This window comes from Rhinoderma darwinii, chromosome 3, assembly GCF_050947455.1.
Source record: "Rhinoderma darwinii isolate aRhiDar2 chromosome 3, aRhiDar2.hap1, whole genome shotgun sequence".
Lineage (NCBI taxonomy): Eukaryota > Metazoa > Chordata > Amphibia > Anura > Rhinodermatidae > Rhinoderma > Rhinoderma darwinii.
In genome coordinates, this window is record NC_134689.1 from 168,141,200 (window position 1) to 168,158,243 (window position 17,044).

At 41.2% G+C, this 17,044-nt stretch overlaps 2 protein-coding genes across 6 annotated transcripts in view; one reads left to right on the forward strand and one right to left on the reverse strand.

Moving 5' to 3' along the window:
• Positions 1-1,602: 1,602 nt before the first annotated feature.
• LOC142749248 (mitochondrial inner membrane protease ATP23 homolog) lies at positions 1,603-16,392 on the reverse strand. Of its 3 annotated transcripts, none has more exons than XM_075857018.1 (6): positions 15,791-16,392; positions 15,500-15,545; positions 14,301-14,382; positions 13,985-14,122; positions 10,752-10,835; positions 1,603-3,107 (listed from the first exon to the last, which is right to left on the reverse strand). In XM_075857018.1, the coding sequence occupies exons 1-6, from the start codon at positions 16,086-16,088 to the stop codon at positions 2,904-2,906; spliced, it is 852 nt and encodes a 283-aa protein (XP_075713133.1). In that variant the 5' UTR covers positions 16,089-16,392; the 3' UTR covers positions 1,603-2,903. The 3 variants fall into 3 exon arrangements, with proteins under 3 accessions (XP_075713133.1, XP_075713134.1, XP_075713135.1); XM_075857019.1 differs by having other exon boundaries at positions 15,963-16,031; XM_075857020.1 differs by having other exon boundaries at positions 15,787-15,839.
• The window catches only part of RPAP3 (RNA polymerase II associated protein 3), a 41,570-nt gene continuing 40,688 nt past the window's right edge, over positions 16,163-17,044 (forward strand). Inside the window, exon 1 of one of the 3 annotated variants that reach the window (XM_075857017.1) lies at positions 16,163-16,315. The gene's annotated coding sequence lies outside the window, so the exon portion shown is untranslated. Of the gene's footprint in view, positions 16,316-16,345; positions 16,433-17,044 lie in introns of those variants that run through there. The other 2 variants (XM_075857015.1, XM_075857016.1) reach the window with 2 other exon arrangements.

A 17,044-nucleotide genomic window follows, 5' to 3' on the forward strand; every position in this document is an offset into this window, starting at 1 on the left:
ACACAATACACGCCCAGTTGTACTTTAGAAAGCCTTACTCTTATCTACATTGCAGCACCGATCTGCTGCAATAGGACATAGGGGTTGCAAAATCTGGTGACAGAGCCTCTTTAAGACAAAACTTAGAGAACCTTTCACCAGCCTATACATGTACAGCTGGGTGCCGTTATATTTGGCGCCCCATATTTAAGTTACACGCCCCATTGACAGTTCAGGATGTTATGGCAAGGGGGCGTTACTGTGGCTGTGACACTATCCAATCAGCTACGAACAGTGCCACAGCAAGAGCTGGAGATAGGGGAGCATGTGTACGCGCAGCTCGGAGATGTGCACATGCTCCCAATCACTCTTCAGCTCTCGGCAGACAAGGACAAGACTGTGTGACCTCTCGCGAGTCGCGCACACACTCTCCTCTCTCCAGCTCTTGCTGTGGCACTGTCCGTAGCTGATCGGAGAGTGTCACAGCCATAGTAACACACCCACTTGCCATTACATGCCCCACTGACAGTTCAGGGTGTTATTTAAATATCGGGCGCCAAATATAACCGCACCGATATCTAAACAGAGGAGGGTAGGGAAAAAAAAGTAAAGTGCCCCAGGGTTTGTGCAGCCCTCCCCATTACATGCTGCACATGTATGGGGAGGTGAAAGGTTCTCTTTAAGGCAGAAAGACCCAGAAACAAGCAACAACTGAAGACAGCTGAGGTAAAGGCCTGGCAAAGCAACACAAAGGAGGAAACCCAGCGTTTGGTGATGTCCATGGGTTCCAGACTTCAGGCAGTCACTGCCCGCAAAGGATTCTCTACAAAAGTATTTAAAAAAATTTTTTTATTTCTGGTAATGTTAATTTGTCCAATTACTTTTGAGCCCCTGAAATGAGGAGGCTGTGTAGAAAAATGGTTGCAATTCCTAAACGTTTCACAGGATATTTTTATTCAACCCCTTGAATTAAACCTGGAAGTCTACACTTCAATCGCATCTCAGTTGTTTCATTTCAAATCCAATGTGGTGGCATGCAGAGCCCAAATCATGAAGATTGTGTCACTGTCCAAATAATTCTGGACCTAACCGTAAGCGATGTCAATATACCCTCAGGCCTCAATCACATGGCAGTAAAGTTCTGGCCTGACCGTGGGTCTATTGAATCAGACTAACCGCAGAAAAGATCTATAGCTGCAAAATCTATAGATTAGTATCAGGGATCTACGATGCGGTTAGTCCGGGGATCAGACACACAGTAGGGTCGAGACTTGTGGCCGTAGTACAGAAGCTCAAATGCAGCTGGCTGAGTGGTGCCTAAAGGGGTTGTCTGTGCTGAGACAACCTCTTTAATGTGAACTTCTGTACCAGAGCATTTTATAGCAGTGTTGCCTGCACGTGGAATGTCAGAGGGAATACGTCTCGACTGTGGGTAACATACCTGGAAACCCGCCTTTAAAAAAAATAATAAAAAAAAATACAAAAATAAGTAAAACCCTGCACATGTGAACATTTCTTAAAAGTAGGCAAGTATGCTTTATAGTCTGTTGTGTTCAGAGGCGTAGTTAAAATTTCCTTTCGGTAGGTCTCTGGTTATGCTTGTGACGGGAATCAATATAAACATTTCCCATGTTTGCAAGTGTAGCTCCAGGTACTTACAACACTAGCCCCTTTTAAACTAATGTTGGAAGGACAGAAGATCCACCCAGTTCAGTCTGAGGCCTCGTTCACACTTTCATATTAGATCAGTCTTTTGTATGTTTTTTCAAAACCAGGAGTGGATCTTTAACAAATAAAACCTATAATGGATCCCACTTCAGGTTTTACTAATCTGGGCTTAAACACAAAAATAAAATACTGATCAAATACACTAGTGCAAATGTGTATTCATGCTCTATTTATTGTGACACTGAAGAGTACCTACAGCAGGTGGAGCTGGAGGGCGTGACGTGGTGGTGAAATTCCCAAACCTTCCTCTCATGCACCCTGTCCTGTTTCACCATGAGGTCACCCCTCTGCAAGTGTCACAGAGAATGTGCTATAAGAGCAAGTAATGCACAAAATTTTTTTTTGTATAGTCTGAACTTGAGTGCCTCCTATAGTCCCAAATTACAGCAATTTATAAAGCAGATATACCTTTGTCTATGCTAGGTTTTAGCCCCAGAATCAAGCCACCTCAATAGGGTTGTCTCACGACAGACACTTATCCACAGGATAGGTCATGAATGTCTGATAGATGCACTTCCACGTCTGGGACCCGAACCGGAGTCAGTGCAGCGGTGGCTGGGAATTAAGGAAAAAGCGGAGCTCACCGAGCTACACTGGTTCAGTCACTCCAAGGTGTCGGGGATACGTGCGTGTGCCAGATATTTATGGCATATCCGCAGGATATGCCATGTTTGTCGTGAGACAATCTTTTTAATTCTCGTGGGCATTTCAGGTTAAAGTAATAATTAATCTGAAACGAGAAAATGTATTGTAATGTGTACTGTAATTATTAGGTGGCGAGTGCAGATCTTGGCACTAGTGGCTTTGGGCACCACTATATTACTTTTAAATGAATTAATCCACAGACTAGGACGGACATGAAACCCTGTTTAGTTATTTCTAATCCTTTTGCATGATCCAGGCTAACAGATTCAAAAGTGCTCTCAGAAATTATAAATTTTATAAATCACGGAATTAAATATCAAATTTAAAAAGACATACAATAAAACACACAACCATGGTATGAGACATAGCTTATCAGATTTCATTATAAGCATTGAGGCTTTGCTGTGCTGCAAAAAAAATAAAAATAAAATATATATATATATATATATATATATATATATCTGCTTGAGGCGTGCAACTCTGGTTTAGGATTACTACATCATAACATGAATCCATTTGAAACCTGATTTATGTGTCATTATTTTTGTAGTTCAAAGGTTTGAATAATCTCTTCCTCGGTTTTTAAAATCTCTGTATGCCATGTTGGCATCACTTTTACAATGAGGAATTCGGCCAAATGGCTCATGGTCACTAAAACACGATTCAAACACGTCATCTACGGCCTTTTCTGCTGCCTCACGACTGATCTGTCTGACGGCCAATATAGAGCGAAGAGCGCGGTCTCTTACACATGCCTAGTAGGGAAATTAGGAAAGATTAGATCAGAAATCAGGGTCATATTTCTTGTATAAACAACATGTTTTATTGTCATGGAGCATCGAAACGGATACAAATAAGGATAATTGAGAATGCAGAATTCAAGGGACGTAATATGGGGTTGGTGTTATTATGGACTCCAGGACAACGCATAGGCAGCAGTCCATTCCTAGTGTCTTGTTATTTACTAAATATTCATTATTCTCAACATTTTCTGTTCAATAAATTTAATTTAGGTTTTGAAATAAAAGAAATAAGTGCATGAGAACATTCTAAGAATAAAATCGACAGAAAGAAACGAGCATCATATGATATAACAAAGAACCTGAACATTTTTCTCAACATTTTACTACAAATCACATTTGTTTGTTTTTTTTGTATCTAGGGGGAGTTCACACTGAGTTTGTGACGCGGAAACCGCGTCGGAAAACGCGCCAAGAAAAGGCCAAAAATGCCTCCAATTGATTTCAATGGAAGGTAGAGGCGTTCTTTTCCCGCGAGCGGAAAAACCGGCTCGCGGGAAAAAGTAGTGACATGTCCCATCTTCGGGCATACAGGCAGAGGAAAATCTGCCTTAGGCTATGTTCACACGGAGTATTTTGGGGGAGGAATATCTGCCTCAAAATTCCGTTTGGAACTTTGAGGCAGATATTCCTCTCCTTTGCCATGACTAAGAGCACAGGAGTTGCTCGAAACGCGTAGGCCAGGGCATAACCGCCTACTCACATTTTTCTTGGGACTGAGTCTCCCTACAATTTTAACCTACATCACCCCAATAAAGGTGGGAACATCGCTTCCTTTTTAACCAACAACTAGACTCAGCGCTGGATCATTTCTTCTGTTTCTTCCAATGCTTTGGTATACTAAATATATCAAAGCATTATATATGCGATCAGTTAAATAAAGTTTGTGGAAAAAAAAAAAATTACTGTCAAAATCAAATAAAACTACTTTTTTTGCCCAAAAAGTGGTTTTATTTAGTAAAAGTGTCAAAACAAAAGTAACACATGCACATATATGGTATCCCTGCGATCGTAACAACTTGACCAATAAAATGAACACAATAATTAAACCGCCGGATGAACGGCATCCAAAAAAAACGCAAAATTCTCTCTTTTCTCCCATTCCCCCCATAAAAAAATTTATTTATTTATTTTTATTGTGCAAACGTAGGAAAACATATAAAACCTTTACATATTTGGTATCCCCGTAATCGTGCCGACCCATAGAATAAAGTTAACATGTCATTTACGCTGCATAGTAAACGGCGTAAATTTATAACGTGAAAATCAATTCTGGAATAGCTGCTTATTTTCAATTCTCTCCTAAAATAAAGTTAATAAAAGTTAATCAATATATTATAAGCATCTAAAAATGGTACAATTACGAAATACAACTCGTCCCGCAAAAAACAAGCCCTTATACGGCGATGTCGACGGAATAAAAAAAAAAAAGTTACGACTCTTGGAATGCAACCGTGAAAAAACAAAAAATAATCCTTGGTCATTAACGCGCAAAATGTCCCGGTCATTAAGGGGTTAAGAAAGTGCATTCCTGCTGGGATTGTCTGTGAACAATTACATGGTTTTGGATTTTTTTTTTAGCTAAAAGTTTAGTATTCCTTGTTATGGAGAATATAGCTAAATATTCACACTTTTTTATTATGAGAAATGAGTCTGCCACCTGCGACCGTCTGGGAACACAGTTTGTTTACTGCAGCTGTGTGGTCGTGATGACGTTGCATGTCATGGGAAATTGTAGCCTTACGCATAGGGTCTTCCATGCTCGTGGATTGGCTCAGCATGACCAAATCCCCATTTGAGTGTTTGAGGCAGAGCCAACATCACATTGTAAACGAGTGGCTGACCTCAAGACTACTCCCCTTCTGAAAGATATTATTGTAATTGCATTTCAATCAATCAAGCAGAGAAGCATTTCTTTAGGTATACAAAGCATTGCCTCTGTGTGTCTTACTTCTCTCCGATATAACTAATGGATTTGGATCTGGATAAGTGCACTGACGGGTGTCAGTTGACACACCTAATATATTTTGGCCAGGATTGCGTCAACATCTACCTCCCCTGAGATCTTTACTTTTTAAGGGCTTATTCAGATGAATGTTGAAATAGTCCGTGTGACTTTTTTTTAATAGCGGTCGCACGACTGAATGTATTTCTATGGGAATATTCAAACGGCCGTTGTTTTAACAGACCGTTTGAACAGCCTGTGAAAAAACAGGACATGTCCTATTTTTGTCAGTTTTCACGGATCCCTCAATAGATTTAAGCTATAAGAGATCCGTAAAACCTGGCTTTGCACATGTGAAAATCGGCTGTGAAAAACTGCAGTTTTTCACAGCCGTTTTGACATACGTTCGTCTGAATAAACCTCAAGAAAGGAGCGGCTTAATTTTGCTTTTCCATAACACTTAAGGCTCTGCATCTACTGTTCTGCCGAACTACCAAAAACTACTTGCAAAAAACCTAATTTGCCTACACCTGCCACCAAGTAGTCCAATCTAGCTATCAGCAACCTTTTACAAAGAAACAAACATCTGATTTAGGCTAGGGCTACACGGTGACATGCGTCGCAAAACACTAACTCACATAAGTGCGGCGAGACAAAAAAAAGGTATGTGATTTGATGTTGCACAACTTCTATTGGGTGCTATTTGTGCGCGAGTAGCATGTGATTGAGATTTACGATTTTTTCTGTCATGTCCTTATAAAGATCTGTTGCACACGGTTTACAGTGCCGTCCTTGGAAAGCCATGTCGTGTGCGACTTGCGAAACAAAATCCAGCAAGTTCGAATTTTTGCAACAGTTGCAATAGGTTGATGGCGAAATGCGATGCAGTCACAGTATAGCGGCCGTGCTGTGGTTGTGCAGCTCTGCTCCTGTTCAAGTGAATAGGAGCAGAGCTGCAGTGCAGCCGCTATGCAGTGTACAGAGCCGGCTGTTTCAGTCACTGGCCACTGCATAACATCCGGTGCCCGGAGTCAGCTGATCAGTGCAAGTTCCGTGTGTGGGACCCCCATCGATCATATACGGATAACCTATCCCGTTTTGACCAATATTTAGCTTCAATATTTGTAACCCAAAACTATGAGTGGATCCAAAATTGGAAGACATTCAAGTCTTTCCATAATACCTTTTTCTCTGCTCAAGTTCCATTTCTGGCTTTGGCTTCCCAATACTGTTGCAATTGCGGTGATAGTGGACAAGACTTACAAAAAAATCCCCTCCAAAAAACCTGAACAAATGAAAAAAAGAGAAGCTCCACCTTTGCCTGCATGTACAAAAATAATAAACTTTGGATTTCAGTGAGAAGGCAGCTAAAACACTAAGGGCGGATTTACACAAACGTGTAATACGTCCGTGCAACGCGTGTCGCACGGACCTATGTTAGTCTATTGGGCAGTGCAGACTGTCAGTGATTTTTGCGCAGCGTGAGTCCACTGCGTAAAACTCACGACCGGTCCTATATTTCTGCGTTTTTCGCGCATCACGCACCCATTGAAGTCAATGGGTGCCTGAAAATCACGCGCACCACACGGAAGCACTTCCGTGGGACGTGCGTGATTCGCGCAATAGCAGTCAAAAGTATGAATGAAAACAATGTTTACAAACATCCAAACAGAGTGTCTTAATGATGGCGACTGTGCGAAAAGCACGCAGCCGCGCATCCTATGTGATGACACACGGAGCTGTTAAGTGCCTTTTGCACACGCAAAACGCCGAGGTTTTTCGCGTGCGCAAAAACGCACACGCTCGTGTAAATCCGCCCTAAAGGTCAGATTCACACGAACAAGTGCAAACTCAGACGTGAAAAACTGCTGTTTTTCACATCCGAGTTGCACCCGTGTGGGACCCATTTTCACAGATCAGTCATAGACTGGAGTCTATTGAGGGATCCGTGAAAACGGACTAAAAAAAAAAAAAAAAAAAAAAAAAAAAAGGACATGCCCTATATATCCTAAGGACCCTTCACACGGTCCGTTAAAACGGTGGCCGCGTGAACGGCCCAATTGAAATACATGCATTCGTGTGACGGCCTTTTTTTAATGCCCATCACACGAACATGTTAAACGCTAGTCTGAATAAGGCCTAACGGTGAGTTCTCATGTAGCGTAAATACTGCGGCATAATACAATAGCAGCAGAATGGATGAGATTTGAACAAATCTCATCCACATGCTGCGTAAATGCGGAGCGGAAAAAACGCTCAGAAATGTAGCTGCGGTGCAGTTTTTTAATCTGCAGTATGTCAATTGTACTTGCATAATTGCTGATTATTTGTTAAGGTTTTCCCCATTGAATAGAATGGGAAGGTAAAACTCGCAACAATCAGATGTTGCGTTTTTTTGCTACGGAAACAAAGCGATTCTGCTGCAAAAAACGCAACTCAAAAAAAAAAAAAATCATATACTTACCCAGAATTCTGCGTTTCTTCGTCCAGGCCGGCCTTCGGGGATGACGTTGCCTCCTATGTGACCACTGCAGCCAATCACAGGCTGCAGTGGTCACATGAGTTGAAACGTCATCCCAGGAGGAGGGACGCGTCGCCATGGCTGCGTAAGTATGAAACTTTTTTTGTTTTATGTGCAGTTTTCTGCAAGCGGACGTACCGGCCGAAAAACTGCACCACCGCACCTAGCTCCTTCAGCTAGGCAGAGATAACAGCTTCTGTCATGTTAGCCCCCTGAGCAGCAAGGCTTCTCCGCAGTTATACTATGTCAGTTGGAATGCCTCGCCGCTCAGAGGGTTAACACACCAGAAGGGGTTATCTCTGCCTAGCTGAATACTCCATCACCGGTTACACCTATGCAGACAAAAGCAGCCATAGAGGACGCCGGTAAAACCATTATTGGTGGTCAGGTGTAGACTAATGGCAGAACAGCTCCTTAATATAAACATTGGTATTTCAGGGTTAATATTACATACAGCAGCACTGAGCTGATCAGCAGCGGTCAGTCATCACACCGGCGGGCTAAGGACATGTCCCTCAGCAGACCTCTGAATGGAAGTTTGCAGAAGTTTTGTGAGGTCAGACAGTTATCTCTCCGTCAAAAATTACTTACAGAGCTGTTACTATATACTAGCTAATAAGCTTTTACAAGCATGTGCCCAGAGCTTCTCTTTAACCCCTTAACGACCAGGCCTTTTTCGGCCTTAATGACGAGGGATTATTTTTTGTTTTTTTACTGTCGCATTCCAAGAGTCGTGACTGTTTTATTTCGTCGACATAGCCCTATAAGGGCTTGTTTCTTGCGGGACGAGTTGTATTTTTCAATTGCACCATTTTTAGATGCATATAATATATTGATTAACTTTTATTAACTTTATTTTAGGAAGGAATTAAAAATAAACCGCTATTTCAGCATAGTTTATTTGCGTTATAAATTTTTGCCGTTCACTATGCGGTGTAAACAATAGGTTACCTAGATTACGGGGATGCCAAATATGTAAAGGTTTTATATTTTTTCCTACGTTTGCACAACAAAACCCCTTTAAAAATAAAAAATTACTTGTTTTTGCATCGCCGCATTCCAAGAGCCGTGACTTATTTTTCTGTTGAGGTCGCCATGTTTTTTTTTGCGGGACAAGGTGTGGTTTTAAATTGGTTCTATTTTGGGGTACATGGAACTGATTAACTTTATTTTATGTGGTGGGAATGGAAAAAGTAAAGTAATTTTGCGGTGGTTTTTTGCATTTTATTTGGACGCTGTTCACCCAGCGGTTTAATTAACGTGTTAACTTCATTGTTAGAGTCGTTACGATACCATATGTGTATGTGTTTTGTTTTTTTTACACTTTTACTAAATATAACCAATTTACATGAAAAAAGTGTTTTTTTTAATTTTACAGTATTCTTTAATTTTTTTCATAAACGGACGTTTTCAATTTTTTCATTTTTAGTCTCACTTCTTTGCAATCTTCTAAATCGCAAATATAATGCTTTGGTATACTTCGTATGCCAAAGCATTTTTGTATGTCAGTGTAAAGCTGACAGGCAATCTATTAGGCCATGCCTCTGGCATGGCATATTAGGCAGTTGCTGAAGGCAGACCTGACACCTTTGTTAGGCTCCTGGCTTCCATGGAAAAACATAGGTGCCCCATGATTGCGTTGCGGGGGTGCCGATGGGGAAACATCCCTAGGGAGCTCTGGAATTAAACCCAGCAATTTCTCCACGATTTCTTGGGCTTTGCTTTTAGGGCGTTCCCTGTGCAGTAAAAAAATGACATAACTTTATTCTGCAAGTCGATACGATGACACATACCAAATTTGTATAGTTTTTTTTGTCTTACAAAATAAAAGTTGTCAAATAAAAAAATAAAAAAAAATAATGGTTGCGTCACCATATTCTGAGATCCATAACTTTTATTTTTCCGTCGATGGAGCGGTCGAAGGCCTTGTTTTTTACTGGCCAATCTGTAGTTTTTAATAGTACCATTTTTGGGTGCATATGACATTTTGATTACTTTTGTCTGTTTTTGTTGGAGGTGAGGTGATCAATAAAACAGAAATTCTGCCAATGAATTAAACAGCAATTCCCCAGAAGAAGCCGAGCCAAGCAAAACTCGAGTTGGCCTGTTGGAGTTTTTGTTTGCCACGTGGATTTTAATATTGCCACATGCGGTTTTTAAACATTTACCTTGTGAGCATAAATAAATCAGACTAAGAACTCTAACGTAATTTGGACGTTATTACGCTATTTTCGTATGTTTGTGTCATTTGCGGATATAGAGATTGCACAGGATATAGGATCTTAATGGTGTGCATTTGTATCTTAAAAGGTGATAACGGTCATCTAATGCTGGAACAAGTGAGAACGCGATCAGCTGTAATCCTTTCCCTACTAGATACCGCCAGAGCGCAACAGTTAGGCCCCATGCACACGACGGTGCCCGTAACCACGGTCTGTGATTATAGGCACGGCCGATGGCGAAGTCATCCGCATTTGCGGGCTGTGCTTCCATTATAAATTATGGGAACACGGTCCGTAAAATAAAAAAATAGGACATGTCCTATTTTTTACGGAAACTTTGTAAGGCCCGGACACCTTCCCGTAAATATACCGGAAGGTGTCCGTCAGCCATAGAAATGAATGGGTCCGTAATCACGGATAAAATCTACGGTCGTGTGCATGGGCCTTCGTTTTTGTTTTATTTGTGACTTTAAGAAATTGGACCCTTTCTTATAACTTTTGCTGTACCGGAGTATTATAGTGTATTAGTGTGCAGATATTATATATTTTTATATCTCCAAATTGTGACAAACCGGTGTCTGGCTGTAAGACAACTAGCTACAGAAGGAGCCCCCCCCGCCCTGTCTGCAATAAGAGATGATGAATGTTAAACCCTGCTCCCACAGCCATCTGCCAACCAAAAAAATGGAAGAGATCAACAGGAAATGAACCCACGTTCTGTGTAAGATTTCTACCAAACTGTTCGTTTCTGGAACATGCAGAAGATCCTACAAATACAGTGGACAAGTTTATCTTCTATTAACTTTTACCATTCATTTCTAGATTGTGTTCCTTTAACTACAATATCTAGATGAGTCCATTTATACATTAGCAAAAAACGATAAAACGCCCAAAAAAATTTCTTGACATACCTGATGATGTTGTTTCAAGCCAAAATGAAAGCGGCTAATTTCATTACTAAGTGAGCAGTCTCCGCTGAGATTGGCAGCTCTAATCTACAGAGGACAAAATGGAAATTGCAAGAATATTGAACAGCAGTGGTTTTAGTACAAACATACTATTTAAAGAGGATCTGTCACTAGTTTATTAATGCCCTATCTCCTAACTAATCTAATAGGTGCTATGATTTGGATAACTACAGCATATTTTTTCAAAAATGATTCAAAAAGTTATGAGCATTATTCTAAATATGCTAATTTGGCTATACTTGCCAAATGGGAGGTTACTTTCCTTTCACTCTGGGTGGTGTAATGTTTTTTGTATGATGCTGTCCAATCATACTACAACTTTTCCCCCTTCCCTGCCCAGCAACACAGGGTGATCATATAGTATACAGCTTCCATCCCCGACTTTGTTTTTAACTGGCGATATCTCCGGTCGTGTCACACCTACAACTGCAATCCTGGCGCCATATGAAGGATTAGAATCTCCTCTTTCATATGCCACAGCCGGAGATATAGCTATTTGAAGTGATCCCCCTTCCCTCCAGCCTCAGTCTCCCACAGCGTGTGAAGCAGCTTCATGCGTCGGAGGCTGTGAGGTAGCGCCACTTCAGGAGAATCGCTGGTGGTGACACCCACTTGTCTAATAAATGCTCATTTACATAGAAAAAAACCTCATAACTTTTAAAACAATAAATGTTTTGGGACACAATTTTCACTTTAATTATCAGTGTGACAGCGCAAATTAGATTAGCTAGTGAATAGGGCATTACTAAACTAGTGACAGATCCTCTAACAAGCCTTGAGAAGAATCTCTAAACTGTCCCCAACTGCCATCTTTACTGGTCACCTCACTGCTGAAGTCACGAAAGTCTCCTAAGGGTTAGTTCACACTGAGTTTTTGACACTTATTTTGATGCGTAAAACGCGCAAAAAAAACGTCCGAAAATGCCTCCCATTGATTTCAATGGGAGGCAGAGGAGTTTTTTGCTGCAAACGGAGAAACAGTCTCGCGGGAACACGAAGAGACATGCCATATCTTCGGGCGTTTACATCTCTGACCTCCCATTTGACATCAATGGGAGGCAGAGAAAGCGTATTTCTCAGAGTTTTTGCCCGTGGCGCTCAATGGCCGCGGGCGAAAAACGCGGCAAACAGCGTGCAGGCAGATCAAAATCTGCCTCAAAATTCCAAGCGGAATTGAGGCAGAATTTCTACCTGCAAAAAACTCTGTGTGAACATAGCCTTAAGGGTCACTGCTCTACCATCCGAGGAGTCTCGTGCACGGTTCTATTCTAATTAATAGGACCAATGCATAAGAGTCCTCCAGCATTTTACTATTACCTCTGCAACTGTACCACCCTGCATGCAAGATTAGGAGGGAAAGCAAAATACCTTATATTATTTGTATGTTTTGTGTGGAAATCCTTTATAATACAGCAGATAGAGAAGATTTCCATTAAATGGAAGAGAGTGTATAATGCCATGACAATTACTGTTAAAAGGGTTTTCCAGTCCCTAAAAATGTACGGCCTATCCTCAGGATAGGCCATCGATAGATGATGGGTCGGGGTCCAACTCCCGGGACCTCCGCCGATCAGCTGTTTTGAAGGAGCCGCAGTGCTCGTACGAACACTGCTTTCCCTTCATTTCTTCTTGCAAACCATGAATCGTCGACATGCGTTTAGCGGCGATTCACAGGTATTGCAGCCTTCTTCTCATATAGGTGAATGTGTCACCTATATTATTTTTATACTAATTAAAACCACATACGGATACTTTTTTTTTTTTAAATCTGTTTTTATTCTATTTTCTGTGGATGATTATGGGGCAGCCATCTCTCCTGAGCTACTGTTAACAGAATTTAAATATGCTTTACATCAGTCACATGGTCCATAGGAACCTACTGTATTAACAGGAAGGGACCCATTGACTTCTATGGGAGAGCTTTCCAGACATGCTCTGTGACCTGTGCAGAAAGGGATAGGAGTGGAGCTGTGTCCATCCTCTATTGTCAGTGGTGGATCCTGTGTTATCTATATATATCGGCGTTACGTTTTATTGAATTCCTGCCTGTGATAATGAAAATGAGATCTACAGAAAGTGTTAGTCTATTATGAACAGTGGATCCTGTGTTAGTTATATAAAGGTGTCACCTGTAAGTGTGAACCTTTCTGTGATGATAATGAGAGGACTGCTGAGAAGTGACCTCTATGGGACAGTAAGTGACCAGAATGAAAACTGCAAGATTTTAGAATTGCTTTTATTTTTTTAATAGACTATAACATAGAAAATATTAAAAACATCACCAAAAAATCTTAAAAAAATAGGTTTAACATAAAAACTTTGCTTAACAATAGGCCATTTTCCCTTTAATAAACGACTTGCTCACTTAGAGACTGATCTGTTGACAATGGGCAGTGACCGGGATCAGTTCTGTCTGACCTCAATCATGCTTCCTGTAACTGCCTGATAACAAATGACAATCTATGCAACAGGACCCAATAAGTCCAGTAGACATTGCTAGACCCAGCTAAAAAGGTTGTCATCTGTTGTAACGCAGTCACAGGGACTGAAACTGAGGTCTAATAGGACTATCTCTAGTCACTTCTTCTAATGGCCGTCAGACGACTGCATGTATTCTAATTGGGCTGTGAACACGACCATTGTTTTAACAGACCGTTGGAAGGGTACGTGAAAAAACACGACATGTCCTATTTTCGTCCGTTTTCACGGATCCCTCAAGAGACTCAAGTCTATGAGGGATCCGTGAAAACAGGTCCCGCACGCGTGCAACTCAGATGTGAAAAACTGCAATTTTTCACGTCCGAGTTTACAATCCTTCATCTGAATAAGCTCTAAGGGTGTTTACTGTCCGCAAATAGGGATACAACGGCTACACAGCTGTAGCTGTCCGCAGTTACAGAAGTACCCATAGACTTCTATGGTCGAGTCTGTGACGTGGATAATTTCTACGGCATGAACACACATCCGTAAATAAACGGAAAGGTGTCTGTGGCCAATAGAAACTAATGGGTCCGCAATTTCATCTGTAATTACCTGATCTGTAATTATGGATGAAAACTACGGTCGTGTGCACGGGGCCTAAAAGCTGGCTGTACAGAAAATACCCAGGAAAAATACATTAAAACAAGAAAGTCAACTTAATATATAAATATAATTTATTTTTTTTATATGCATACCTCAGAGCACGCCAAATGCCGAATGTTGTTAAACCAATCAACATGTGCACGGCAGTGGTCAAACGCGTGAATCAGTTCATGTGTCACCACGCGGTTCATGTGCGACTGACTGTGGATGTTATTCTGACATAATACAATCTGAAAGGGGGGCAAAAAAAAAAAAAAAAAATAAAAAAAAAGTTATTTGGACATCTAAATTTACAATACCATTCTGTTATAGAAAACCCTAGTCGGCATATCTCTTACTTTGAAGTTTGTTATGAAGTCCTTGCAGAATATGAAACACATTTGACTTATTTATAAGCAGTTTACTTACTTCAGATGTATCCGCATCAAAGCCTCCACTTACTGATCCATCACAATCTTCACAAGAAAAATGGCGGTCTCTGGAAACCGTGCTGAAAAATACAATGCACTTCCAATGAATAAAGGTATTCCCGGTGAACTGGAATACGTCTTGTTTCACAGCACAGGACCTTATGCCCCAGCGGTTACATTTAGACCATTCAAGAGAGCAGAGAGGGGCACTCCAAGTAAGTTTATATCTATTGACATAAACTGGTCACCAAGACATTGGTACATATCTCACACGTTAAAATTATGTTGGCCATTCTGCCCTCCAAGTAGTACGCTATATACCCAGTCTCTGTGACCCTCATCATACAGTATAGAAGACAAGCTTCCCTGCGCCCCAGCTCCTGTGATATAAGACTTCCCCGGTTTCTAATGAGGAAAGTTTATTTTTCGACCAGAACAGGACCTACACTAGGTCATCATATAGACTCCCTCTAATAACAGGTTTTAACTAGGAGACACTTTTTCGCAAGAAAAAAAAAAACCTTGCCACTAAGTGTGTCTTATAGTTCGCAGCCAGGGAGGCCCAGTGGTGCCAGATCCTCTGACCGCTTCCTAATGATTAAGCAAATCGCTCATAAAGCACTCTACTCGATCTCCGAAAGAAACATGTGGCTGTTCCTAGCGGAGCTTTCCTTTTCCCTGCTTGGTACGAATCCATATGATCAGGGCAGGAACGGAATTCTGCTGAACACAATGTGCATGTCGCGGTCAGTTTCCGGTCAGAAAGAACACCGCTGGAACCAGGGGAAGGGAGAAAACCGCCAGACATCAAACTCTATTTTACCATAGACCACCAGGGAACAAAATATGAATCCCCTCATGTACCCTAGACCGCCAGGCACCAACCCCTACTTTTACCCTAGACCGCCAGGCACCAACCCCTACTTTTACCCAAGACCGCCAGGCACCAACCCCTACTTTTACCCTAGACCGCCAGAGAACAAAATATTAATCCCTTCATGTACCCTAGACCACAAGGCAACAACCCCTACTTTTTCCCTAGACCACCAGGGAAGTTTTCATTAGTAGGAAATATTTTTTCCTAATACCAGTTTTCTAAATCTGGGTGTATTTTTTTTATATGAAAAAACAACAACAAAAAAAACAAAACCCTGTAACTCCTGCCATGGAAAATGAAGGAATTATTGGGACACTTACCAACCAGACAGCTTCATGGCATCTAAAAGAAGCTTGGCATATGGACCTGACGAACAGTAAAAGGAACATGTAAAGGTTATAGTGACTATGCCGCTGTGGTCTTCACATAATCTTTATGATCCTTTTTTGTTTTTTATTTGTTCATAAAATGTTAATTATGTAAATTTTGACCAGAAAAATAAACAAATAGGAGGTCGGAAACCCTGCGAGTGCTATACACAGGGTAGAGAATTGGCCAGGCTGTAGGGTTGCTATTATAAGCTGAAGTGAATGCAGCCCCATCACACCTACTCGTTTCCATGGTCATCTGTAGCATCCTCTGACATTTATACTTCGCTCCGTTGGATTCAGACAAGAGCGGATCCTTTTTATTCTCCCAACTGTGTCTGTCCGGGAACAGAGGGTAACCATGGTCTCCATGCGCCGATCTATCTCCCTCCATGTGTTTCACCTTTACAACTACCTTACGAATCCATGTAAAAGTGCAGAGGAAGCTGCCATCTTGAAACCGCTGCACGTGACGCCGTGACGTTATTATCAAAGCCGAACACTCTCCGCCATTTTTATTGGGGGCAAAACAAAAATTCATATATTCCACTTATACATCGGACTTTTTTCTTTATTATTATTATTTATCGGTGTAGCTATTTGATAAGGGACAGTACACTCTACATATCGCTGGGGTGCGCTGTTTTGTAATTCGGAGACGTAAGCAAGGCGACGTTGGTTTCTATGACTACCGTGTAGCTGCAGAGCATGCCGGGAGACAGTGAATGGGAAGTGATAGTAGCGAAGCGGCTGAGTAAGGAGCTGGAGGTAGGTGACGACAACGTGTACTTATATTTACTACTTCCTCGTGGTCCTGGTTTACGGCTGTCCAGTGGCAGTAGATCTTCAGCGCCCAGTATGCCATGCCAATCTGTGTCGTGCCAGGTGAATCTAGAAAGAGACTGGGGCCTTGCCAAGCGCCTGATGCGGCTAAATATATATATATATATATATATATATATATATATATATATATATATATATATATATATATATACATACATATATATACACATACATACATACTTCGGGCTGCATCACACAAGCTACTGAAAGAAGTGTGAGCTATACATGGTGCAGATATTCTCCACAGAACATACCAATGGTTCACACTCTGCTTACATTCTTTATATTACATAACATTCCCTCAAAAGATACAATCGCCTCTAAACCCAGGTCCTGGCCTCGTCCTCTTATACTAGGTAGTTATTCATGATACTTGGGGTGTGAGGAAAGGAGAACACTTTCTATTATACATCTCGCCTTGTGACTATAGTGGCCAGTGTCGGGGTAACTTGTGCCCACCAGAGGGATTGATTGAGGACCCACTTTCCATCTATTGCACGTTAAGATGTAAGGTGACTTCTATAGAAGGTGTATGGCCACCTTTAGTCTTTGATGTTTCTTAAAGTGTTGTTTTCCTTATTCGCTGCTTATTTAAGGCCTTATTCACACAGTTCAGTTTCTGTTCACTTTTTTGAAGCCACAACCAGGTGT